At 44.0% G+C, this 27,916-nt stretch overlaps 2 protein-coding genes across 2 annotated transcripts; one reads left to right on the forward strand and one right to left on the reverse strand.

Annotated features, from left to right (window-relative positions):
- Positions 1–4,537: 4,537 nt before the first annotated feature.
- LOC121983139 (probable inactive receptor kinase At1g48480) lies at positions 4,538–6,836 on the forward strand. The gene is made up of 2 exons (XM_042536105.1): positions 4,538–5,494; positions 5,539–6,836. Exons 1-2 carry the CDS (start codon positions 4,655–4,657, stop codon positions 6,643–6,645), a joined length of 1,947 nt encoding a protein of 648 aa, XP_042392039.1. The 5' UTR covers positions 4,538–4,654; the 3' UTR covers positions 6,646–6,836.
- Positions 6,837–7,465: 629 nt separating this feature from the next.
- LOC121983140 (HMG-Y-related protein A-like) lies at positions 7,466–8,266 on the reverse strand. The gene is made up of 2 exons (XM_042536106.1): positions 8,166–8,266; positions 7,466–8,085 (listed from the first exon to the last, which is right to left on the reverse strand). The coding sequence occupies exons 1-2, from the start codon at positions 8,205–8,207 to the stop codon at positions 7,645–7,647; spliced, it is 483 nt and encodes a 160-aa protein (XP_042392040.1). The 5' UTR covers positions 8,208–8,266; the 3' UTR covers positions 7,466–7,644.
- Positions 8,267–27,916: the final 19,650 nt, after the last annotated feature.

Here is a 27,916-nt window from a genome sequence, read left to right on the forward strand (position 1 = left end):
TTCGGATGACGTATCGTCCCACGTCGCCTTTAGGGCCTTTCGCTTTTGGATAGGTTTCTTACCCTTCTGCTTGTCCTTATTCTTTAGGTTGGGGCAATTGTCCTTGACGTGCCCTTCTTCGTCGCAGTGGTAGCAGCGGATTGTCCTTTTCTTCTTCCCCTGCGGATGGTTAGTAGATTTGGATTTACAAAGTTTCTTAAATCTTCTTACCATCATTACCATTTCCTCATTGTCGAGAGAATATTCCGACTCGGGTTCGTCTCTCGAGGCTTTGAGGGCGACGTTATTCTTGGGCTCCTTCGTACCTACACATCTTGATTCGTGCACTTCAAAAGTCGAGAAAAATTCTTCTAATGAAATTTTTTCTAAATCTTTTGAAATGTAAAAGACATCTACTAGTGATGCCCATTTCGAATTTCTTGGAAACGAATTTAACGCGTACCTAAGCGAATCTCGATTACTTACCTTTTCTCCGAGATTCGTGAGTCCGGTGATTATTTCTTTTATTCTGGAGTGCAGATGTGCGACTGTCTCATCTTCCCCAAGTCGTAGGCTGGTGAGCTGATTGTGAAGCAGATCTCATCTAGCGAGCTTGGCTTCGGGCGTACCTTCGTGCAGCTCGAGGAACTTCTCCCAAAGTTCCTTTGCCGAGTCGTAGCGCCCGATCCTGTTGACTTCTTGAGGTGGAAGAACGCTTAGCAGATGGTATTTTGCTTTGTTGTTAAGGTTAATTCAAAGTCTGTAGTAAAAAATACCTGCATCAGATTCTTCCAGGAGGTGAAATCCCCTTCGTATTTCGGCGGGTGGATGCTTGGTCCGGCCATCTCGTTGCTTCGTTCGGTGATTAGTACTCCTGAAGCGTCTCGGCTCTGATTCCACTTGTAGGATCGAAAAGAATTTAGATATCTCCACAATAACATGATATTGTCCACTTTGGGCCTGAGCCCTCATGGTTTTGCTCTTGGGCTTTACCCAAAAGGCCTCATGTCAATAGAGATATCTTTCTCTTTATAAACCCATGATCTTTCCCATGTGTTTTCAATGTAGGACTATGTTTGCAACCTTGCAACACCAACAATAGGTACTTGGATTTTTGTAAAGTAATATGACGGTTGAAGATGGTCTGCCTAGTTAGTTTTTATTTTATAAAACTATGTTCTAAAACTTAATATTTTGAGTGTAGTGTGTTGTTAGTTTTGGATGTAAAGAACTTGTCGTTAGTTTGCATTTGTAACTTTGACTCAAATATTTGTTGGATGAATTAGATTATCTATTTGCACTTTAAATAATATTTTATAATTGTTTTCTATTCTAAATGGTGGATGGATTGTGATGATGTGCAAATATTGAATTCATGTTATATATTCTATATAAATATTAATGATCAATTTAAATATATTTATAAATTATTATAATGACATTTGTTAATGTCATAATATATTAGTTAAGGTGACATTTAAAATGATTTTATAAATTATCTTTACTGACATTTTTTATTATCCTTATAACAAATATAAATATCATAATAAATGAGTTTTGTTGACATTTAGTTTTATCATTGTTATGATGATAACACGACATATATAAATATCCTTAAAAAAAGACTTTTCTTGACATTTTATAGTGTCGTTATGTCTTTAAATTAGGACACTTTTGATGTTAGCATTGATATTGTTTAACGACATTATAGAATATCAAGAAATTGAGGAGGGTCTAAGACGACATCACTTTATAGGACGTTTTTGATAGATGTCACCAAAACGTTAATGTCACTATAAATATGCTATAAGGACATTTATGTGAATCATGATAGACTAATTTTCTTGTAGTGAACCATAGGCATACATCCATCCACGCAAATGCCCTAAACCTACCTAATAGTTCTCACTTTGATAATGGTATTAACTCGACCAAGTAGCAAGTGTGAAGATATATAGATATATGAAAGCTTAAGAAAACTAGATAGAAGTAGTCAAATGATTCAAATATCAATCGACTGATACTAGCATCAATCAATTGCTCTTGACTCTAATCCTATTAGTTGACTGTCCATTATCAACAATCGATTGACCCATAACAGTCGAGTCCATCGAATGAGTCAAAAAATTTATGTGCACCATTGCATCCAATGTAGTTGATTGACTTCTTACATTAGTCGAATGTTACAGTCAAGCTAAAAACTTTCTATGACTATCCTATGAATATTAGTCAACTAGACCTTATAGTAGTCACCTGTTAATATCAATCGAATGCTCCATCAAATCAAAAACTTTTTGTGCGTAACTTTGGGCGCATCAATCAACTATGACTTGATAGCAATTGACTAATGGTAAATCAATCAAGTGCTACAATCAAACAGAAAATATTTTGTGCCCAACAGTCTAATGGTATTCTTTATTAGTTGACTGTTGCTCATGCGACTTAGGTTCTACTTCCTACACGCAACAATTTTTGTGCAAGAATGGCTATAGTAAGAGTATCTCCAATGCAAACTTTTTGAAAAGTTTGTAAAATTAAAAAAATTTAACAAAAAAATCTTTAATGAGTGTGGAGGTGAGATTTGGGATTTTTAATTAAGAGCTGATTTAATTTTTCAAATCTGTTTTTTTCTTTTGGAGATGAAGCCAATAATCGTTGAAAAAATAATATTACATATTTAACTTTTTTAAACAATTAAAAAATATTTCATGAATGGTCAAAGTAAAAAATAGATATATTTGATAGGTTAAAAAAATGCAAATGACTATAATTAAATTAAAATTCATGTTAAGTAAATATTAAATGAAAATTATAAATTAAATTAAAAATCATAAATTTATTAATTAAAAATTATCAATAAATTAAATTAAAAGTCAGAATTAATTAAAATAGTAAGTAAGAATTATATAAATATATTAAATGAAAAAATAATAAATAAGGATATATTATTTGTAATGTAGGACCTAAAAAAATTCTATGGAGGTCTTTTTTTTATTGAAAATAATAGATTTTTTATTTTTGATGTGATATTGATGTGACATATTGAAAACTATAAAAGAAAATTATAAAAAGGTTTAACTATTGAAGATATCCTAAACCTAAATTCATCATCATTCTTTGTGAGAAAAATATGAAAAACTCAAAACCTATGTAAAATCCTAAGTTTTCCGGTCCTAGACTAGATATGAATCGATTCGTTGTTCATAAATTGAATGTAAAATCACTGCACATGTACCAAATCATCGAAATCCAATCTTTATGCCGTGAAGATGATAATAAGCTAAATCTTTACTCTAATACCAATTGAAAGGAATATAATGCTTCTAATCAAAATCGAACAACGCATCGATAGGTGCTAGTTGTCATTAAATTCTTGACTAAATGTATCAAAATCGAAACAATGACAAAACCAAAAGCTGACTAGAATCCAAAGCAATTGTCATTGTCCCGTTCTTATCGCCAGATGAGGTTCCTACAAATGCAACGGAAAGTCTTCTGCAGGAGCTTAAACGACAACTGTAATCTCTCGTCCGATGGGGAGAGAAGAGAAGAAGCCTTAAGAACCCAGCCTTTCCCAAATGTTTTTTAGACTTCTTATACTAGTCAAGCCACGTAGGGATCATTCTATTATTGAGCTCATAACCTGTTAATAGTTCATAAATATTAACAAATCGAGTTAATAGGTTCTATACATATAGTACACATCCCATAACTTAAACATGTAATTAATGAAATATTAGATCACTTCATCAAGTTTAATCCTTAATTAAGGATAGCATGTAAGTTCACTGAAGACTTAATCTATCATAAGAGTATAAACAAAGCAAGCCCAGCCATTGACGATGTTCAAATTTATTTATTAAAAATCTTATTGAACTAGAGCCCAGCTTCAATTTTTTATCAGCTCAATTAACAATATTATTATCCTTATAAATTAGTTAAGTGATTATCTAATTTAAGAAATTTATATTCTTTTTCTATTTTTAACCCATTATGTATAATTTTAAATCATAAAAATCAATAAATTGTATGTATTTAAACAAAAATATTAAGAAATAAATTTATAATCAAATTTTATTTAAAATAATAAATAATTGTATTTATTAATCGTGCATTAATTTTACTGATAGACACTAAAGAATCAAGTTTATTATTATTTAAATTTAATTATTTAATAATATTTTTTTATTATTAAATAAATATAAATGAGCTTTTTTTAGTCCTATTTAGGAGAGAAATCGGAAATTTATATTAGCAAGTGTTATTTATATTAATGTGGAGCAGGTCCTACCTGCTCACGCCCGTCTTCGGAGTGATTTTACAGAGGCTCACCTCACCAACCGGTCTGCTCACTGACATGTCATCGTCACCAAGGATCAAGGTTCATGTTTCCCGCCAACAAAATGCTGAGATTTTTCTGTATTTTAATCTTATTTCAAAGATTAAATCTCTTTAGACTTAAAATATGCGATTTCTATTTTAAAAATTATTTCATTACGAAAACAAATTAACAGAACATGGCGGCCTCAACGCCTCCGCTTCTTCCAGAACCACCCTAAACAAAACCAAAAGGAAAAGGCGCCTCCTCGTTTGAGGAGTTGGCGACGAAGACGACGACGGCGCCGGCGACTACTACATCTCTTCTCCATGGATCCATATCATTCTTCACGCACCAATGGCGCCTCTTCGTCTGTCGATGAGCTCGCCTCTTTTCTTCCTCTTCTTTTCGTTCTCGTTGTTCGGCGGCTCAGCGCCGACCGATCTCGCTTCCGACCGTGCTGCTCTCCTCGCCTTCCGAGCCGCCGTCAGAGGTGCCACTCTCCGTTGGAACACTTCCGACCCCTCGCCGTGTTCCTGGGACGGGGTCACCTGTTCCGATAGCCGCGTCACCGAGCTACGCCTCCCCGGCGCTGACCTCGTCGGTCGAATCCCGCCCGGCACAGTTGGTAATCTCACCGCTCTCACAGCCCTCAGCCTCCGTTACAACCTTCTCTTCGGAACTCTCCCGCAGGACTTCACCGCCCTCGCCGGACTCCAGTTGCTTCATGTCCAGAACAACCGCTTCTCTGGCGAGATCCCTCCTTCCATCTTCGCTCTTCGTCAGCTCGTCCGCCTTAACCTAGAGGGTAATTTATTCCATGGTTTAATACCGCAGGATTTCAACAATCTCATCACCATAGATGCGCTGCTGCTTGACCGCAACCGGCTGTCTGGCGAAATCCCTGATCTCCGGCTCCCTAATCTCTTCAAGTTCAATGTGTCATTTAACTATCTCAAGGGGCAAATCCCGTCGAGCCTCCGCAGAATGCCGGCTAGCTCCTTCGTTGGTAACTCCCTTTGCGGAGGACCGCTTGCCGCCTGCCCTAGCGAGAACTCCATGCCGGCGGCGTTGTCACCGTTGGGTTCTACCCGAAATTCCATAAGACCCATAGAGAGAAAGAATTTCTCCCCAGGTGAAATCGCTGGGATCGCGATTGGAGCGTCCGTCGGCTTCTTGATCATCCTGCTCCTCATGGTCCTCTGGTTCCGGGCCGTGAAGAGGGCGAGGGAAAGTCAAAGGAGCTACGGAAATTGAAACCAGAGGCGGAGATGGGGCAGAGGGGTAATCGAGACGCGCAAAACAAGAAGGCGGAGCTGCCGTCCGTGGCTGTCGTTCCCTTTCCAGTGTCGATTGGGGTGGATGGGGCAGGCCGGAAGCTGGTCTTCACAGGGAAGGTCCAAAGAATCTACGACTTGGAGGACTTGCTTCGGGCGTCGGCGGAGGTACTTGGGAAAGGGACTACCGGCACGACGTACAAGGCGATGCTGGAGATGGGGACGGCGGTGGCGGTGAAGCGTCTCAGGGACGTCAATCTCCCAGAAAAGGAGTTCCGCGAGAGAATGGATGCCATCGGCGCCATGGACCACCCCAACTTGGTCGCCCTCCAGGCCTACTACTACAGCAAAGACGAGAAGCTCTTGGTCTACGAAGTCGTACCCAACGGAAGCCTCTCCGCCCTCCTCCACGGTGAGCTCTCTTTTCCGTCCATTAGGTGTTTGAAGAGATGCCAAGCCTGGGTACTAACTTCTGTGGTGGCAGGAACCAAAGCATCTGGTCGCGCTCCGTTGGATTGGGAGACACGGTTGGAGATTGCGCTGGGCGCAGCCCGCGGCGTCGAGTTCATCCATATGAAAGGCTCTGGCTCCGCCCACGGCAACATCAAGTCTTCCAACATCGTCCTCTCCAAAACATGCGCTTGCGTCTCCGACTGCGGCCTGAGCAGCCTAGGCTCCATTTCAATGCCCTCCCCTCGCGCCGCCGGGTACCGCGCGCCGGAGGTCACCGACGTGCGCAGGGTCTCGCAGAAGGCTGACGTCTACAGTTTCGGCGTGCTCCTAATGGAGCTGCTCACGGCCAAATCTCCGACGCAGGCGCCTCACGGCGACGACGGCGTCGACCTCCTGAGTCGGGTACGATCTGTCCCCGCGGTGGACTGGAGCTCAGAGGTGTTCGACGTCGAACTGTCGAACCGTCAGGACGCCGAGCCGATGGTGCAGCTGATGCTGCTGGCATTTGACTGCGCCGCACAGGTCCCCAACTCCCGCCCGTCGATGTCGGAGGTCGTAGCCCGGATCGAAGAGATCGGCATGAACTCTGGAATAATGAGAGACCACGTATCGACGTGATTTCCGGTAGCTGCTCCTCCAGTTCGTTTGTGTTGTGTGTCGAAGATTTATTTGATTGTTGATTAAATCAACAATTAGATTTTATTTAAGCTTTTCACTCTTATCAAAATGTCTTCTTTTTTTTTCCTTTTTTTTTTCTTTCTTTTGCTCCAGTTTCATTTGATTGTATTTTTGTTTGGCTATTTGTTTTTCATTGATAATGTTTGACTGATGATTTTGCTATTTGTTTGTATTCAATTTTTTTTCCTTAATTTTCATTATTTTCTTTTCCTAAATCTATTGATTGTGAGATTATTTTTTTTATTTTTTAATCGACTTCAGATATCTAATTATTTGACTAATCCTGAAAGGAACTCACTCGGTCCCATTAAAATCCCACTGATCATCAAATAAATAGGAAGGCTCTAATAGTGATCTATCCAATCCCCTGCAATTGTCCATCCTTGAGGCTCATCAAATACAGTATCGGAAAGTTCTTCTATATCTCAAGTGTTTACGATCAGTTTCTCTTCATCCACATAAGCAAAAATCTTCACTAGAGTACTCAGAAGATTCTTAGCCAACATGCACTCTTTCATACCAAAGTTTGCAGGACACCATTTGTCAAATATCCCTTCCATCAAAAGTAGCCTACTATATTCATGCATGGTATTGACCTAACTAAGACAATTTAACTCGAATATATAAATTTAACCAAACATTAAAATATTTTTAAACATAAAAAAGACCTCTTATCTCCAATAAATCCAACCTATAAAAGCCATTGATCAAGAAATGAAGAAATCACCTATAACCCAAGATTTTTAAGTGGATATGGAAAGACAAACAAACAAGCAAAAAAGCATTAACATTAATATTCAGTAGTTGCATAGTTAATTAGTTACATGCACACCACTGACTCCGATCACCAACCGTTAAGCGTACCCAACAAAACCTAACAGCTAATTTAGAAAACGCTAGGCCACATCGGAAACAACATCAGAAGTTAAACTCACCGGATTAGGCGTCATCGGCCGTCCCTGGCTTCGCCTTCGGAGGCCTACCTCTACCTCGCTTCGCCACACCTCCACCCACCACAGCAGGGGCCCCGGCAGCCGCCGCCTTCTTCTTCGCCGGGCGGCCCCTCGGACGTGGAATAGCACTGGAATCTTCCGAAGCAGCCACGGCTACGGGATCCTTCGGCTTGGGCGGCCGACCGCGGGGCTTCGGCGGACGGCCACGGCCCCTCTTGGGCGCCGCCTCTGACCGCACGTAGTTGATCATGTCGACGAGAAACAACTCGCCGCTATCCGTCAAGCAGGCGAGGTGCTCGGCGAGCAGCGAGGCGTGCGACTCCGGGAGCATGCCCAGGTGCTGCGACTCGATGCGATCGGAGATCGCAGATTCGCTCGTGTCCATGTTGCCCTCCTCGACCAGCGACTTGATCGCCGCCATTATCAGCTGCAAGTCCACAGAACGAGAACAAGGTTAAGAATCAAATGCAAATTTTGAAGGAATCGATCGGGCAGACGAAGTAGTACCTCGGGGTAGGAAGAAGGATCGGTAGCTTCGGCGGCCGCCATGGCGAGTGAAGAGAAGGCTGAAGCGATCTGAAAAATTAAATAAATAGAAAGATTCAAAAAAAAAATTAAAAAAAAAATATATATATATATATATATACATAGGAGGGCGGTCCAGAATGGGGAGCACAAACGGCTGAGATGAGATTTTCTGAGAACGATCGGACGATGTAGAATAGCGGAAAGCGTGTCCACGGATCGCCAGGCTAGTGGGATGTAAATCCTTTTCCATAACTATAAAATAAATAGCCATGACTGAGTTGGCCAGATATTATTACTGTAAAAATTATGTATAATGCCCTCTATGCATATTGGCCAACACAATATTATAAGGACAGTGTAATACTTATTAGTAGGGGGTGTTATAATATTTTTTGATATTAACATTTATTGTGAAGGGGGTGTTAGAGCATCCGTAGCGCTGTTAATGTCTTACCGTTAATGCCTACGTGAAGCTAGTGTAGCACTGTGGATGTATTATAGTATTAACATGTTTAATTCTTTGAACTATATATAATAAAATATTGTCATTAACGCGTGATACGTTAATGGTATTGTAGTTGCTCGTACAATTCTTGTACAGTGGGTGGGCTAGCTCCTTGGTTGGCCCACCCATGGTGTTTTTTAAAAAAAAAATTTAATAATTGAATAAAATTCTAAAATTAGAAAAATTAAATAAAATGAATAATTAATAAATAATAAAGATATTTTTAATAATATTATTATTCATTTAAATTTTATTTATTTAATATGATATAATTTTAAATGTATGATGGGACCCATGAATAATAAATATTAACATTAAAAAAAATATGGGTGAGAAAGATATTATTATAACAACTATGTGACAATAGTCTTATATTTTTTTATAAGGTGACAGATATTATAACACGGATATATTACGGATGTTTTAAAATAATAGAGATTAAATCCTTTTCTTTATTTTTATTAATTTAAAAATAAAAAAATCTCTTATTTTTATTATCATTTAAAAAAATATTCTATTTTTTTACAAAATTAAAAGAGCATCCTATGTTTTGAAAATGCCCTTCCATTTAGTATTGGTGTAACAAAATGTCTATTAAAGTTGCTTTGACATAACCACGACTCCCGATGAGTTTCAGAGGTACAAAAGCAGTGCACGTCTATCGGTGGACATCCTTCAAGAATTGACCTCAGTCATTATGACGGATGAGAGGAGTGTGTTATTCAAGGATACCTAGAGAACATCAACAGAATGACTGTTGACTTAGACCTTGACCTTAATAACCTGTCTCATCGTAAATGGGATGGGTTTCTTGGTGATAGCGATTTCTACTGTAAGAATATCTTACATAGTTAAAATTTTATTAAAAGAAAATTTATGATCTAATATATTATATCATGTCACATCAATATTTTAAAAATTCATTAAAATAATTTTAGTAATTATATTTCCATTTTATAATATGTAATGATATGATTATATACCTATTATATCAATTTTAAAATAAAAAAATAATTTAAAATTTTACTATTGTTATTTAACAACAAAACTTCAAATTTTACATCCATAATGATTAAAAACTTTTTATTTAATTTTTTTATTTTATAACATCTTTAAAAATCTTGTATTAGAGATGCTCTGAACCATGAAGCATGCCTCAACCTTATCCCTATGATCTAACAAGTTAATAAAAAAACCAGAAACACTTCATTCTCATAATATAATTTGAGCCGGAGTAAAGAAGTTATTGGAAGTCAAAAAAGTTGCATTCCCGATCTAAATTTTCAATGAATAATATTAAATGATTAAAATCTGACTTATTAGTATATTTTTTAAAATTATTATTAAAAAAAATAAATAAAATTATCTTTGTTTATATTGATAATTAATTATAATTTAAGATGACATGTATTATAATTTATTTTTTAGTTGATCAAATTTTAACTAGTAAAATTTATCAATTTCTAATATTAATTTGATATCTAAGAACATCCATATCAACTATTCTATCTAAAGATTTTACTCTAAATTTTAGATATGGTAGTTAAAAATTTTTTACATCTGCTACTCTATCCATTCTCTAAATTTAAATTGAATAAATAGTGATTTTCTAAATTTAAGGAATGAGACATCTATCCTAAAAATAAAATAATATTTTTCGTAATCTTTCTCTTTCTACTTATTCTTTTCAATCTCTCTCCTTCCACTCATTCAATAAATATAATAATAAAAACTATATAATAATAATAATAATAATAATAAATTAAGGATAATGAAAATTTTAAGATAATTGATATAGTGTGTAATAAAAAATTATCGTTTAAATTTAATAAAGTGGGTTATTTATCCTAAATTTTAGATATAGTGATAGAAAAATTAATATGGATGCTCTAAAGCCTCAAATAGATGTGCATAAATCTCAATAAATCCTCTCACAAGAATTACTTTCACTATTTGATCCAAAGATTAATCAATCTACTAGAGCAACAGTAGGTCATGAACTCATCTATATAATGGATGCATAGTGCTCTAGCACGATCATTATTAGAATCGTGCAATTTAGAGGAAGAATGAAAGTTTCGATCACGTTAAGTTGATTATGTAGCAAAAACTTAAATAAATTGACAACAAGACACGAGACACAAGATGCAAACAAGATCAATTTTACAGTTTTACTTGATCATCATCTCCTAATACATAGTCTAATCCTAATCATTACCATTAAGATCTTCTACTTTTTGGATATCTCCTAGAGACGAAGAAGCCTCATACAACTTGTTTATACAATAAATACATTCAAATACAAAGATACAGATGTAATCAAAAGAACTCAAAACAAACACATTTACACAAAGTGAGCTTTACATACACATTCAATCAAATAAATACAAGGTATAAATAAGTTATACGGATATGAAATTGATAAATTTAAAGAGTATATATTAATTACTTATCACAAACTACTCTCTTAATCATAAAACAAATGAATATACTGCAAAATAAAATGATATAAATTCAAAGATATAGAAATTGCAAGTTTAAAAAATCAATCTAACTAGAAGAGGGAGCAAAACTTAGCCACAGCACTGAGAGATTTTTGGATCCAATCCTATACTTCCAGATATGGAGGGGGCGGAAATGACTTTGGATCATTAATCGAGATGCGAAGGATGAGCAGATTTAGACCAAAATCAATCTCCCTAAAAGGAAAACCTTCCTCCTTTAAAAGGGAGAAGAACACCTCTTTTATAGGGCAGGGCATGGCCCTAGCACAGGTCGTGTCACGGCCTTTCCTTTTGGCACGACCACATTGTGAATCAGCTCTGGAGGAAGAGTACGCCAATGTGAAACCACACAGCCTGACCTCGATTAGGCTCTAGACAAGGAGACACGACTGTGTGAAATCGCACAGCCTGCTTTGAAATGGTCTCTGGTGGAGTGACATGACTATGCCTTTTGGCATGACCATAGTCTGCTTACTCTCGGGTGTGGAGACACAATCATGCTAAGGGGCATGACCGGACTCTATTCTCCTTCTTGGATCGTTTCGTAGCATGTCTTAGCTCTGTTTTCACTCTGAAAATACATCTTGTCAATAACAAAACAGGCACGAGTAGATCTCCAAAAAAGAAAATAATTATGCTGAAAATATGACAAAGAGGAGTGTAATAGTATAAAACATACTCAAAGAAAAGAAGCTAATGTGTCTCAAAGAATAAAAATATATGTAATCTACGGACATCATCAACCCAAAACTATTTTCTGCTAAATAGAGTTATCACAACCAGCATAATAATAGTAGTCCTGTAAAATAGAGTTATATATTAGTATCCATGAGTAATATAGACAGTTAAAACTATCTTGATCTCGACTTAGAAACATCTGTTGATTTGTTTAGTCTGATCATCATCTAAGGTTTGTCCTGATTGGGACACAATCTGACCACTCCACTCCAGAAGATTACCTCAACTTATCCACCAAACATTTGGTCCTCTAGACCTATTTGGATTTCATTTGCTCAGTGTTCGATTATCCTAATCTATTAAGACTTTTTCTGTAATACTAAATTAGTAGTAGCAATAATAGTAATGTAAAATAGTGTTAGCAACCTATATTTAGATTTATCAAAATTAGCTGGCCCGATCAATCATGCATAGTCAACTGAAAACCTTTCAGTCACTTTTTTGGAGTTCACTCCTCTAAGATTCATCATTACTGATCCGGTAGTAAGAGCAGGGGGGCCCCGCCCTGTGAAGTCAACGCCACGTGAAGTCACAGTGGCAGACGTCCATCCGGAGAGGGTCGGGTCCGACCAGACGGCCGGAGAGGGCAGGGTCCGACCGGACGTTCAGTCGGCCGATGGAATCGAACGCCCGGAGGGATGGGTCTGATCGGCCTGCCGACCGGACGATATACGGCTGATGGTTAAAGGCGCCCTGTCGAAATCAGGGTTCCGGCGCTCAGGGGAAAAGGTCGTGGGCCGAGCGGACCTCACGCTCGGTCAGAGCCATAAGGTAACACTGCTAACAGTCCCCATAAAGCACATGATGGAGGATCTCCCCAAGTAAACCTGCGCATATGTCCGGCCGGATGTTGAGGAAGATGTCCGCCCGGAAGCCAGATTTGGAGCAAAGGGGAAAAGGACAAGGAACATCTTTTTCTGATAGCAGGTATGTTTCACGTGTGGGCCATGTTCCAAATCTTGTGACAAGGGATTCCGCTGTCCCATCGAGGACATGCTAAGACTGTAGCAGTATGGATTAGGGAAGCTCACTGACAAGTCCTTACTGGAGTATGGGCTAGGGACACGTGTACACCTCGGTAGGTGTACGCTCACTTCTTCACTGCCCTATATAAAGGCCTTCATTCTTCGTCGGAGGTACGCGGTCTACTAGTTTTAAATCCACTGTTTCTTTCTTGAGCTTCGCCTGACTTGAGCGTCGGAGGGTCGCCGCCGGGAATCCCTTCCCGGCCCGACTTCTGTGCAGGTTCGCCGGAGCTTTGTGCCACCAGTCGAAGATCCACGCCATCAGCCGGAAGCGCCACGTGCCCAGCGTCCGTTGACCCGGCATTCGGACAGGATCAAATTGGCGCCGTCTGTGGGAACGTTCCTGTATCCGAGCGGAAACAATGGATGAAGCTGGACGACAACACATGGTGACGCTTTCGAACGAGGAACTCGACGCCCTGATCGAGATAAGAGCCGCCAAGCTAGCAGAGCAAAAACAGAAAGCCACAGCTGAACGGCCCGAGCAGCAAGCAACGTCAACGTCTGGAGGTCGAGCGGAAGCATCGCCGGCCACCGTCGCATTTCATCGAGCCCTATTTCGTACCCCTGAAGCCGTACCAGATCATAGAGATAGGGGATCTTCTTCGGATGAGATGCCTAGACGAGACAACAGAAAAGGGAAAGCCCCCCGAGCGGACTTATCTCCCGAGCGGATCAATCGCCAATTTTCGGAGGCTATTCTGCAAGACCCTCTGCCCAAGCACTACGTGCCTCCGACGATCGGCGAGTACAACGGGACAACCGACCCAGATGATCATCTGGGTAAATTCGATAACACAGCCACTCTCCATCAATACACAGATGGAGTAAAGTGCCGAGTTTTTCTTACCACTCTCTCGGGATCGGCTCAACGGTGGTTCCAGAGGCTGCCGGACGGATCCATCACAAGCTTCAAGGACTTCCGAACGGCCTTCCTCCATCATTTTGTAAGCAGTCGGCGCTATCAAAAAACGAGCGTGAGCCTGTTCGCCATCAAGTAGGAAACCCAAGAATCGCTTCGAGCTTACATCCAGTGGTTCAACCAAGTAGCGATGGACATTCCAACGGTCACCTCGGAAACCATGATGAATGCCTTCACACAAGGCCTAGTAGATGGGGATTTTTTCCGATCACTCATCCGAAAGCCGCCCCGGGACTATGATCACATGCTCCACCGGGCGAACGAATACATTAACGTGGAAGAAGCGCAAGCGGCCAGGAAAAAAGAAACTCCAACAGAGCGGGCTCCTCCGGCCGAACGGAAACAGCACGCCGCTCATCAGCCGCCTAGAGGACCAAGGGCCGAAGCAATCCGATCCCCCCACGCCAGGTCCCATGTGCAAGAGGTAGCTGCCGCCCGGCCCAAGCCAAAGAAGAGATGGACCCCGATGTTCTGCTCCTTCCACCGGACGGATACGCACAACACAAGGGATTGTCGAAGTCTTCCCTTCGTGGCTCATCCTGTGCCCCGGAATGCCGGACGACGGTCTCCCCCAGTCGACAGGCGACAGAGAACTCATGAAGCCAATCGGACGCGAGCTGGTAGGCCACAACAACAGACTCCCGATCGGCATCGTTCCCCAAGGCAGGAGAATCGCCGAGCGTCTAGAGAGCGGTCTAGACCGTCCGCTCGGGAAGAGGAAAATAGAAGCAATACTTCCCGAGGCGAGATCAACGTTATAGCCGGCGGGCCGACCGGAGGAGACTCCAACCGAGCTAGGAAGGCGAGCGCCCGACAACTCCAGATTCATTCGGTCGGCTGTAGCCGAGAACGAGCGGAATGACCCGAAATTAGTTTCGGGCCCGGGGACTTGGAAGGAATTGAAGTACCCCACGACGACGCCCTGCTCATCAAAGCGGTAATAGCCAATTATACTATTCACCGTGTATTTGTTGACACAGGAAGCTCAGTCAACGTTATATTCAAGAAGGCGTTCGATCAGCTGCAAATTGATCAAGCCGAGCTGCAGCTCATGACAACTCCGCTCTACGGGTTTACGGGCAACGAGGTTCAGCCGGTCGGACAGATCCGGCTGGCTACCTCGCTGGGAGAAGAGCCGCTCAAGAGGACAAGAACAACAAACTTCGTGGTGGTCGATTCTCCCTCGTCCTACAACGTTATTTTGGGACGACCGGCTCTCAGCGAATTCCGAGCGGTCGTCTCAGCCTTCCACCAGAAGATCAAGTTCCCCGTGGAGGACAAAGTGGGAGAAGTACGGGGAGATCAACTAGCAGCTCGGCGATGCTACATCGAGATGGTCCGAGCAGAGGCCAATTCCGCTCGGAAGGCACCCCGGATCGAGGTAAACGCCATCACCGAAAAGTCATCCTCTTTAATTTATGAAAAAAAGAGGAAGTGCAGATACACCCGACCCGATCGGAGGCCACGACCTTCATCGCGTCCGATCTGGAGGCGATGCAGAAAGAGGAGCTGGTCCAATGCCTCAGAAGAAACCATGATGTCTTCGTCTGGTCTACACATGAGCTGCCTGGGATTTCACCAAGTATCGCGCAGCATGAGCTCCACGTCCGACCGGACGCACGGCCAGTAAAGCAAAGAAAAAGGGACTTCAGCGCCGAGCAGAATTCCATCATCCGAGCGGAGGTGGAAAAACTTCTGGAGGCCGGCCATATACGCGAGGTGCAGTTCCCGAGCTGGTTGGCTAACGTAGTGTTAGTCTCCAAGCCGGGCAACAAGTGGAGAGTATGCATAGATTTTCGGGATCTCAATAAAGCCTGCCCGAAAGATTTTTATCCTCTGCCCCGGATAGATCAGCTGGTGGACTCTACGGCCGGCTGTGAATTAATCTGTATGCTCGACGCCTACCAGGGCTATCACCAAGTGCCGCTCGCCCGTGAAGATCAAGAAAAAGTCAGCTTTGTGACGGCCGACGGCACTTATTGCTATAATGTAATGCCGTTTGGATTGAAGAATGCGGGGGCCACATATCAGCGCTTGATGAATAAAGTGTTCAGAGAGCAGATCGGACGGAATCTGGAAGTTTATGTGGACGACATTCTCATTAAGTCCATCCGAGCGGCCGATCTCTTCAAAGACATGGAGGAAACCTTCCGAACGCTACGCAAATATGGAGTCAAGCTAAATCCCCAGAAGTGCCTGTTCGGAGCAAAAGGAGGGCGCTTCCTGGGATACATAGTGACCGAGCGGGGAATCGAAGCAAATCCCAGCAAGGTGAAAGTTCTACAAGATATGCCGCCTCCAAAAAATACAAGGGAAGTGCAGCGTTTGACCGGTCGGATAACCGCTCTGTCCAGGTTCATCTCCAAAATCGCCGACCGGAGCCTTCCTTTTTTCAAGATCTTACGCAAAGCTACAAAATTTCACTGGGACGAAGAATGCGACCGGGCGTTCGAAGATTTGAAGGCATATTTGAACTCTCTCCCAGTATTAGCCAAGCCGACTGCGGGTGAGCCACTTCATATGTACTTGTCTTCAACCGAGCATGCAATCGGCTCAGCTTTAGTGAGGTCGTGCGGAGAAGAGCCTGTGTATTTCCTTAGTCACATTTTAAAAGATGCTGAATCTCGCTACACTGGGCTCGAGAAGTTGGCTTTCGCTCTGGTCCTTGCCGCTCGACGCATTCGTCCATACTTCCTGGCGCATACTATCATTGTCAAAACCAATAGCCTGCTCGGACGTGTTCTACTAAATCCAGAGGCATCTGGACGGCTCATCAAATGGACGACGGAGTTAAGTGAATTTGATATCCAATACCAGCCCCGCTCGGCGATCAAAGCGCAATCCTTGGCCGATTTTGTGACTGAGGTGCAAAGGTCGGAGCCGGAAGCTATGTGGAGAATATATGTGGACGGGTCGTCCACTCGGCTCGGAAGCGGGATTGGAATATTGTTACTCTCCCCTCAAGAAGAGAAGATGCACTTATCCGTCCGGCTGGATTATAAAGCTACCAACAATGAAGCAAAGTATGAGGCCCTCATAGCCGGCTTGCAGGCAGCACGGCGCTCAGCAGCTCTCTCGTACCTTCGAAATCAATAGTGCTCAGCTCAAGCTCTACGCTGAAGCCTTCGAGAAGCTCAAAGCTGACTTTAGAGAAGTTATTGTCCAGAAGAAACCCAGAGCAGAAAATTAAGCAACCGATGAGTTAGCCAAACTCGCGAGCTCGATAACACCGGTCGCCATTCAGAAACCAATTGAAAAAGTACTGTTGGTGGCGCACGTCGACCGGATGGAAGACCTCACATTTTCATGCGACTGGCGGACACCCATCATAGAGTTCCTCCGCTCGGGAGCCACACCATCCGACCGGAATGAAACCCAGCTGCTAAGGAGAAGAGCCGGTCGGTTCACACTCATCGGCGATCAGCTTTACAAAAAGGCTTTCTCGCGCCCGTTATTGAAATGCGTGAGCTCGGAAGACTCAGCTTACATCCTCCAAGAGGTACATCAAGGATCGTGCGGAGGACATCCAGGCGGACGATCACTAGCTAAGAAGATCCTGCTAGCCGGATACTTTTGGCCGACCTTACAAGCAGACGCCGCTCGGACAGTATCTACGTGCCTTTCATGCCAGAAGTACCATAATTTCTCCCACCGACCGGCCGAGGAAATGAAGGCATCAACCGTTTCATGTCCGTTCGATCAATGGGGAATGGATATTGTCGGTCCATTTCCGATGGCGACCGGGCAGAGGAAATTTTTGCTAGTGGCGGTCGATTATTTTTCCAAGTGGGTGGAGGTCGAGCCGCTGGCAAAGATCACCGAACAGATGGTCAAAAAATTCATCTGGCAACACATCATCTGTCGGTTCGGCATTCCTCGCCGATTGGTTTCCGACAATGGGCGGCAATTCACAGGGAAGGTGCTAGAGGATTGGTACAAAAGCTACGACATCGAGCAACACTTCACGTCCGTGACTTATCCCCAAAGCAACGGTCAAGCTGAAATAGCCAATCGAGAAATTCTTCGTATTCTGCGCGCTCGGCTCGACCATTTGGGAGGAAGTTAGCCGGATGAAGTGTCGGGCGTCTTGTGGGCCATCCGAATGACTCTGAAGGAAGGGACGGGCGTCACACCATTCCATTTGGTGTACGGTGGCGAAGCAGTTATTCCGGTTGAAGTCGGCGTCGAGTCCGTCCGGATCCAGAGCTATGATGATGGCAACGCCGAACGGAGGAACATGGAGCTGGATTTGGTCGACGAGGAGCGAGCCAAGGCGTCCGTTCGGCTGATGGCGTACCGGCAGCGGATGAAGCAAAATTACAACCGCCGTGTAATCCCCAGATCATTCCAGGTCGGCGATCTTGTCTGGAAGAAAGTCAAGCCGGTCGACGATGTCGGCAAGTTAGAAGCTCCCTGGGCGGGCCCCTTCAAGGTTATTGAGAAGCTCCGATCAGGAGCATATTATTTGGAGGATGAAGACGGGCGGCAGCTGGATCGACCGTGGAGTGCGAATCATCTCCAGCCTTATCGAGCGGGGTGAAAGGTGCACGAATGTAAATCATTTTTGTATATGTTAGTCGCCCGTGTCCTTGTAATGCAGGAAGCAAAATTAATGCAAAGGATGGCCAATGGATTCGCCGATCGGCATCGTCAAATTTAACCTGGAAGACCGTCGAGCTCCGACGTTAAATATCGAGAGACGAGCCGGCGTCTATAAACGTCCGAGCGGAAGACCGTCGAGCTCCGACGTTAAATATCGAGAGACGAGCCGGCGTCTATAAACGTCCGAGCGGAAGACCGTCGAGCTCCGACGTTAAATATCGAGACGAGCGGTGTCTATAAACGCTCGAAGGAAGACCGCCGAGCTCGACGCAATATCGAGACGAGCGGCTATAAACGCCCGAAGCGGAAGACCGCCGAGCTCGGACGTTAAATATCGAGAGACGAGCCGGCCTCTATAAGTCCAAGCGGAAGACCGCCGAGCTCACGGCGTTAAATATCGAGAGACGAGCGGCGTTTATAAACCGTCCAAGCGGAAGACCGCCGAGCTCGACGCGTTAAATATCGAGAGACGAGCCGCGTCTATAAACGCCCGAGCGGAAGACCGTCGAGCTCCGACGTTAAATATCGAGACGAGTCGGCGTTTATAAACGCCCGAGCGGAAGACCGTCGAACTCGACGTTAAATATTGAGAGGCGGGCCGGCGTCTATAAATGCTCCAAGCGGAAGACCGTCGAGCTCCGACGTTAAATATCGAGAGACGAGCCGGCGTCTATAAACGTCCGAGCGGAAGACCGTCGAGCTCCGACGTTAAATATCGAGAGACGAGCCGGCGTCTATAAACGTCCGAGCGGAAGACCATCGAGTTCCGACGTTAAATATCGAGAGACGAGCCGGCGTCTATAAACGTTCGAGCGGAAGACCGTCGAGCTCCGACGTTAAATATAGAGAGACGAGCCGGCGTCTATAAACGTTCGAGCGGAAGACCGTCGAGTTCGCCGCCGATATTGTTCGACCGACTCTACGTTCCGCTCGGCTCAAGGCCCAAAGGTTCTTGTCGGCTTATAGCGAGCAATCCTTGCTAGCAAAGCGGAATGATTACGCGTCCGGAATATTTGCCCGAACGGAAGGCCAGGGCCAAGTACTTCGCGAGAATGCCTTTCGAATGCCGGGGGTGTGATAATAGGCGAGCAGGCAACACACATATTAATTAGCAAAAGGACAGCGCAAAAAGATAGAGTGCGCGAAAGGAAAGCATTCCATTAAAAATAACATCTCAGGCCGGGCGGCCTAAGTACAAAAGGGATCATATTTAGCCGGGTGGCCAAATTACAAAAATCACTCGATATAATTGTAGAGGGTCTTGGGGATGTTATCTAGGAGCGCCACCTGATCGCCGGCCGGAATATTGGTGGACTCCGGAAGAAGGCCCTTTGACTTCAGATAGGTCATAGTGGCAGTCATGGCCAAGTCGAAGGCTGAGTACATCCGCTCGCAATTTTCTCCGAGAATTTGGGCGATCGGATGTGGCTCTGTCGTAGAGCGGCGACTCGGCTCGGCTCGAAGTCCTGATATTCTTTGAAAGCCGCCTGGGAGCTTGTGAGGGCCTCGTTCAGATTCTTAAGCTTTTCCGCGTCGGCCGAGCGCCCCGCCTTCTCCCTATCGAGCTGCTCTGTCAACTCCTTTATCTTCAGCTCCAGGCCCCGAGCCTCAACGTTCTTCTTCTCCAGATCGGAGATAGCTGTATTCTTCCGAGTGGTGGCCAGGGTTATTTTTGTGTCAAGCGACTTGACTTGTCGCTCGGACTCGGCCAAGGCGTGGGCCTGGTCGGCTGTCTTCTTCTGCTCGGCCGCCAGCAGAGTTTGAGCTTTCTTCAGCTCCTTTTGCAGCTCGGAATAGGAAGGGCCCTGAAGGCCGGATGGACCAACGGCGGCCTTCAGTTGCCGTAGCTCTTCATCCACCAAGGCCAAGCGGTTGGAAACCGCAATTTCCTCCACCCATCTCTGGCAAGGGAAAATTATAGTTATTAGCTGCCGATCAGAAAGAATGCATACAAAACTTTGTACGAGCAAACTTACCCCAGTGGCCTCCCGCATGTGGCTATTGGCCAAATTCCTAGGGGTATCAACGCTGTGCGTGCCCGAGCATTGGCCCACATCTCAGCTAGGGGCCCTTTCAAGGTGATGGTGTGCTCGGGCGCAGATGGACGGTCGGCCTCTGGCAGCAGCTCTTCGGTTGGTAGATGAAGAGTGACCCCAATCGTGCGGCCATGACCAGGGGTCGTCCGACCGGCAGTCGGAAGGGGATCAGAGGTCGGCGTAGAAAACTGGGAGTGAATGGTCGAGCGCTGGGCTGAATGGCGAGTGGGCGGATGGGTGCTGATTGGAATAGCCTCCACTAGAGCAGTTGGCTCATCCCAATCCGAAGGCGTCCGGTCGGACGAGATGGTTTCGGTCTCTGGCGCCTTGCCCCGAGCAGTTGCAGTGACCCGTTCGGATGGTTGGACTGCGGACCGAATCCATGACCCTCTTCAAAACACCAGCCATGACCGAATCCATAACGATGTCCGCTGCAAAGAAAGGAAAAGAAATCAGTTAGCAATCAAAGCAAATGCCCAACCAAAGTTCTTACCGAAGCCGGCCGGAAGAGGGGTCCGTATAGGACTCAGCCCGAAGATGTACATCACTCCCTCGTGGAGAAGTTTGTTGATGTCAAGTCGTAGACCGGCCAGTATATTTGCAGTGTGGAGGTAGTCCGGTCGGGTCTTGAACTTCTTCAACTCGGGAGTCGGGGGCAGACTGACTTGCCACTGGGTCGGGAAGTTTACCTGATTGGGCATACGGATGTAGAAAAAATAATCCTTCCAATGTTTATTGGAAGTAGGGAGTTTGTTGAAAAAGACCAAGCCGGGCCGAGCTTGGAACATGAAGGTGCCCGACTCTGCTTGCTTGGGGTAATAGAAATAAAAGAAGACCTCCGGTCGGAGGGGGATGTTGTGAATCTTAAACAAAACAACAACACCGCAGAGGAGACGGAAGGTATTGGGTACTAAACTGCCGAGCGGCACACCGAAAAAATTATAGACGTCTATAATGAAAGGGTGCACAGGAAAACGAAGACCGGCGGTAAACTGGTCTCAGAAGACACAGAAAGCTCCGCGCAGCGGCCTGTGAGGCCGAGCGGCGGGACCAGCTAAGCGAATTTCGAAATCCTCGGGAATTTCGAAATTGTCTGCCAAAATATCGAAGTCCCGCTATTCGAATCGGGACTGCATGGTGGTGTACTATGGGCCGAGCGACTGATCTTCGGGATTGGAAGAGCTAGCCATGGGCCGAGCGGAAGGAGTCAAAAGGCAAAAAGGCAGGAGCGAAATAACAGCAGACGAAAGGAAGTTTCAAGGATCGAAACTGAGAGAGAAATGCGGAGGAAACACCGGAAAGGAGGAAGGAAAGATATAAAACCTTGCTGCGGAGAAAGGGATCAAGGAAAAGGCGCCGGAGAGCGTCGGAGAGCAGAAACAGGATCGCCGGAGCTCCGAAGCGCAGGAGGCAATAGTCGAAATCGCGGAGGCAGATAAGGAAGAGAAGGAAACGAAGAATTTATAGGGTGAAGGTCGGGCGGCCTCCACCGTTCGATCCAGGTCACGGGAATCAAAGCATGCATCGAACCGTCCATTTCGAATCGCTTCGATCACATCAAAACACCACGCCACCGCCGCCGTACATCGATGGCAGTGCGCCACGTGGCATTCAATCATTCGGAGCATTTAATGAAAGCATGCTCAACCTTAATGTCGAGGATTGGCGCAGAACACGAGGAGATCCGGTGAAGACCATTGTTGATTCGCTTAAGGCTACCTCTATAGTTGGCCGAGCGGATGATACAAGTACGGAGGAACCGCTCGACCGGATTCTTAGTCCAGTCAGTCGTTGATTCGCCTCCTTCGACTAGACTTGAAGGGGAGGCAAGTGATCCGGTAGTAAGAGCAGGGGGGCCCCGCCCTGTGAAGTCAACGCCACGTGGAAGTCACAGTGGCAGACGTCCATCCGGAGAGGGCCGGGTCCGACCAGACGGCCGGAGAGGGCAGGGTTCGACCGGACGTTCAGCCGGCCGATGGAATCGAACGCCCGGAGGGATGGGTCCAATCGGCCTGCCGACCGGACGATATACGGCTGATGGTTAAAGGCGCCCTGTCGAAATCAGGGTTCCGGCGCTCAGGGGAAAAGGTCGTGGGCCGAGCGGAACTCACGCTCGGTCAGAGCCATAAGGTAACACTGCTAACAGTCCCCATAAAGCACATGATGGAGGATCTCCCCAAGTAAACCTGCGCATATGTCCGGCCGGATGTTGAGGAAGATGTCCGCCCGGAAGCCAGATTTGGAGCAAAGGGGAAAAGGACAAGGAACATCTTTTTCTGATAGCAGGTATGTTTCACGTGTGGGCCATGTTCCAAATCTTGTGACAGGGGATTCCGCTGTCCCATCGAGGACATGCTAAGACTGTAGCAGTATGGGTTAGGGAAGCTCACTGACAAGTCCTTACTGGAGTATGGGCTAGGGACACGTGTACACCTCGGTAGGTGTACGCTCACTTCTTCACTGCCCTATATAAAGGCCTTCATTCTTCGTCGGAGGTACGCGGTCTACTAGTTTTAAAGCCACTGTTTCTTTCTTGAGCTTCGCCTGACTTGAGCGTCGGAGGGTCGCCGCCGGGAATCCCTTCCCGGCCCGACTTCTGTGCAGGTTCGCCGGAGCTTTGTGCCACCAGTCGAAGATCCACGCCATCAGCCGAAAGCGCCACGTGCCCAGCGTCCGTTGACCCGGCATTCGGACAGGATCAATTACCTAGGGTTACCTCCCCCTACGGTGTTCCCTTTCTTAGAATTCACTCCTCCCAAGACATCTCTTTACCTAAATTATCTCCCCTTAGGGTTTTTCCTTGCTTTCACTTCTCCAAAATTTCGCATTACCTAGGATTTTTCTCTTGCCAAGTATCTAATCACCCTTAACTTACTTGGACTTTCCAATCACTCAGTAAACTAGTCACCCTTATCAGTCATCTAGTCACATTAATTTATCCGGACTTGTCAGTCACTCAATAGATTACTCACCCTTGCTAGTTATCCGGTCAACATTAACCTAACTAGATTCTATTAATATATTATCAAATAAATATCAAAATCTAGAGGTCGATTATATCAATAGAGACTTAGATATAGAACATTAAATCAAAGTTAAATTAGTGAAGATGAAGAGCACTGAAGGCGGGTATACCAAGAAGGGAAAAAATGCAAGTGAGCATGAAGGATAATACAAAGGGAGACAACATGCTTAGTGCATCTAATGTATGAGAGTTTGGTAGAAGAGTATACAGAGTGAGACGGATGATACGGAAAAGTATTAAAACACTCAGTGCATCAAAAAAATGAGAAGCCATATGAAAGATTATTGGAGATGGCAGAAGATAACTTCAGTTAGATGATGGTTAAGTAAAGAACATGTACTCAAGCAAGGTAGAACTCAACCTAGGTAGACTAAGCCATTAGATGGATTGGAGTCCAATTAAATTATTAGTCTGCAAAGGCAATCGACTTAGGGACTAAGATAGTCAACTAAAAACCTTCTAAAAGTTTGCCTCAATTGGTGCAGTTGACTACAAGCACAGTCAACTAAAGATTTGTAATAAATTGATTGATATAAGAGTTATTTGAGGAATCGAAGAAAAAGATCTTAAGCTGCAAAACTCAGTAAAGGCATTCAATTGGAGGTTGATGATTAATCGACTGATGACCTTGGATTGAGTCATAATAGGATTCGTCCACAAGTCAAGTGAAATAGTGATGTTGTACTAATCGACTAATGGATTTTGGATGAAGGAATAATCCCATGAACCTATCGTGCGTATGAGAAATAGTCATATCAATTGACTAATGATGTTTCAACAGTCGACTTGACTGTGTTAAAAATTTTCATGCTAGTGAAGCTCTTCATGGAGGAGGTGTTTAATTAGGGTTTAGAAATTTGAACAGAAGCCACAATTTACAAAACCATAGCCATTATCCATTATATTCATGAGCCGTATTGATGTTATCATAATTCTTACAGTGTTAATCATATGTATGAGATGTCTCCACCTCTAACATTTTATCAATGAGAACCATATTAAATAATATGTTTCTAGTATGATTTTTTTTTCTGTTTTTATGTTATTTACACTACTAATATTTATGAGTAATTGTTGAGAGTGCAACCAGAGAAAAAGAGGTTTTTAATTTGCATGCATGTGGATTATTCACCCTCCCCCTCTGGCAATCCAACACACCTAGATGGGATCAACAACTATATCTCTTTTTTAAAGATTAATTAGGATAATGTCAGTTTCAACACTTGAGGGCTAAGAGCATCTCTAATGGAAAGTTTGTCTAAAGTTTATAAAATTAAAAAAAAAGTTCAATTAAACACTTTTATGATTATGTAGATGAGATTTAGAGTTCTCCGTTTAAGAGTATGTTTAATTTGTTGAACTTATTTTTTTCTCTTACCGATGGAACCAATAATTAATAATGACATTTAATTACATCTTTAATCTTTTAAAATAATTAAAAAATAAAGTATTTATGAAACATTTAGTTATAATATTTTATTATATAAACTGTTAGTAATAATTAAAGTATTTTTAAAAAAAATAAATATATTGGAGATGACTATAATTAAATTAAAATTCATAAGTTAATGAATATTAAATAAAATTTATAAATTTAATTAAATGAAAATTATAAATTTAATTAAGTTAAAAATTATAAATTTATTAATTATAAATTAAATTAAAGATTATAATTAATTAAAATACTAAATAAAAATTATATAAAGATATTGATACAGTGATAAAGGGGGTCCACTAAGTGTGGGTCAAAGGACGGAGATAGCAGTCGATATGGAGGTCAAAGCCAAGGATATCAACGCTAGAGAACCAATGGACTTACCAAAAGGGGGGGGGGGGGGCGAGCGGAGCTCTCCTGCAATGACCGATCGGGCATGAACCGCCTGGCCGACAAAGAACTGGTCCAAACAGAACACTCGTACAACCAAGATCATTAGACGCTCATCATGAAGCAGAGAAATGTTGGGACGACCGGAGCGTTAGTCCGGTCGAGTAGAAACAAGCTACTGAGTCGAGCCACCGCAGGGAAGAGCAGTCGAGTCCAATCGAGCTAAGGAGTTTCTAGCCGAGCGGTTATACTGCTCGTCCGAGTAGAGGGATCATTGATGTATCTCTTAATATTCTTCTAGAATATAGTGTCGCTGATACAAGGCATGGTCAACAGGCGGATCGTACGACAGAAACTTCTACTATCTTGTCAAGGATATGCATGCCTTGTTAAGGTATGGTATCAGAGGCACTTTCTTGACAGGTCCTTTCATAAGATAAATTGAAGAACGTGTCCACGCCTCGAGGAGCATGCACATCACCTGTTGGAGCGCTATATAAAGGGGGTTCATGCACCAGCGGAGATACACATTATTCACTATTCACGCTTATGCTCACTGTTGCTCCGTCTTCTTCTCTCTTTCTGGTGACTGATTTGAGCATCGGAAGGCCAACACCGGGAACCCCTTCCCCAGCTCTGCACTAATGTTTCTTGTGTTGCAGAGTGGAGCGAGGTCTACATCTAGTCAATGCAACAGCCACATCCCTAGCTAGCCATCTTCTGATTTTTGAACAAGAACATATTGGGAACGTAGACTACATTTGATACGTGAAAATGGATGATGCTGGATGACTCGCCACGGTGACTTTAACAAAGGAGGAACTAGATATGCCTATACAAGCCCGAGCAACAAAAATAGTGGAGCAATAACAACAGCAGGCACTGTCTGAGCACCAGGTACATGAGCCCGCGACATCAGCAGTGGGCCATCAGGCCGGATATAGGGAACGAGCGGAGCATGTATTCGTTCGGGGATAGAATAAGAAGCCAACCGGCATATATGGGGATGTGCCCAACACACCAATCCCCTTCCATCGGGCACTGTTCCATACCCCATCAGAGGAGCAGTGTCGAGCGGACAAGGAACAAGGATCCTCCTTGGACGACGCTCCCATTCAGGACACGCGGAAAGGGAAAGCACCAAGGAATATTGATTTATCCAAGTGGATCAACCAACAGTTCTCTTAAGGGATATTGGACGACCTTCTGGCAAGACACTACACCCCACCAATGATTGGGGAGTACAATGGAACGATCGATCCGTGTAAAATATTGAAAATAGGTGAATATTAATAAGGAAATTTTTCGAAATTTTTAAAAATTTTTCAGGAATTTTTTGGAGCTCGTATGGACGAGTTAACGGGGATAAAACGGGGCCGGGAAAAAGCCTGTTTAGGCTACCTCATTTAAGCTAGGAAATGTTATATTATATTTCCTTTTTATTTTCTCTTTTTCTTTATTTTTTTTCTTATTCTTTTTCTCCGCTGACCCGTGCCGAGGCGCTCCTCGCGCCTTCTCCCCTGACGCAACCCTTCTCCCCCTCGCGCCCGACGTCGTGCCCTAACCGGCGGCGGTTACCTTCCTCCCTTTCTATTTCTCGCCACAGCCTCTTCCCCTCGCCACTGTCCGTTGCCCCTCATCGCAGTGGAGATCCCCAAATCGCATCAAGAGTCGTCGCCTCTTCGAATTGGATCCGAGCCTTAGCGCCGATCACCGGGCTGCGCCCTTTGCTCCTCTGCCCTAGAACTCGAGCCGACGTTGTCGACCAAGACTGTTTCTGCCCTAGCGCCGGTTGCCACCACCTCTGTGCCTGCCGACGCCGCACTTTCAGACCCCAGCGCCGGCCGCCGTCGCTTGTGCCCTAACGCCGGCCTCACCTTCACCTTCTTCCCGAGCCACCCCGTGCCCTAGATTGGGTTCCCAGTCATCTTGCTCGTTGATGCACCTCTACACGGTGCCGACGCCGCTGCCCTAGTGCCAACGCCGCTGTCCTAGTGCCCTCTGCCTTGATCAAATCCACGGTGAGGTTTAGTTTGGTTGGAAATTCTGTAGTTTCAAGGATTTTGATTAATTGTTGATTTGGTTTGTTCGTTTTGTTCCAACAGCAATCAATTTGTGCTGGTAGCCACAGTTCTGGTGTGGATAAACAAGCACGGCTATGAGTTGGGTAAGGAAAATTAGGTATTTCCGATTTATGATGTCCTCATCTTAATTGGACCGTGGGAAAGAATTTTTAATAGGATGTGTTGTGGTTTTCTTGATCTAGCAATTTATGTTGTTGCTAGCGGCGACAAGTCGATCTCCAGTTGTGCGGATGACAGAAGCTTTAGAGTTGTGAGGTAAGGTGTAGAGAAAGTAATTTCTTTTGTTGCATCATACACCTAATTGGAGCTATGAAAAAGATAAGGGATGAATAATACATAAACTTAGTTAAGTTTAAGTTGGTTATATATATATGGTATAGGTTTGGAATTTGTCTACTGATATGATTAGCGTTATACCCTAATTTTTGGGTTAGAGGTTTTGTTTAGCTATTTATAAGAATTGT

Source organism: Zingiber officinale, chromosome 5A (assembly GCF_018446385.1).
Source record: "Zingiber officinale cultivar Zhangliang chromosome 5A, Zo_v1.1, whole genome shotgun sequence".
Lineage (NCBI taxonomy): Eukaryota > Viridiplantae > Streptophyta > Magnoliopsida > Zingiberales > Zingiberaceae > Zingiber > Zingiber officinale.

What these genes read in the sequence shown, in the direction of transcription:
- LOC121983139 (XM_042536105.1), top strand. Translation starts at nt 4,655, where the DNA reads ATGGCGCCTCTTCGTCTGTCGATGAGCTCGCCTCTTTTCTTCCTCTTC. An exon ending in TGATCATCCTGCTCCTCATG is followed by an intron (nt 5,495 to 5,538) that starts GTCCTCTGGTTC and finishes GGAAAGTCAAAG; the next exon opens with GAGCTACGGAAATTGAAACC.
- LOC121983140 (XM_042536106.1), bottom strand. Translation starts at nt 8,207, where the DNA reads ATGGCGGCCGCCGAAGCTACCGATCCTTCTTCCTACCCCGAG. An exon ending in ATCCTTCTTCCTACCCCGAG is followed by an intron (nt 8,086 to 8,165) that starts GTACTACTTCGT and finishes GTGGACTTGCAG; the next exon opens with CTGATAATGGCGGCGATCAA.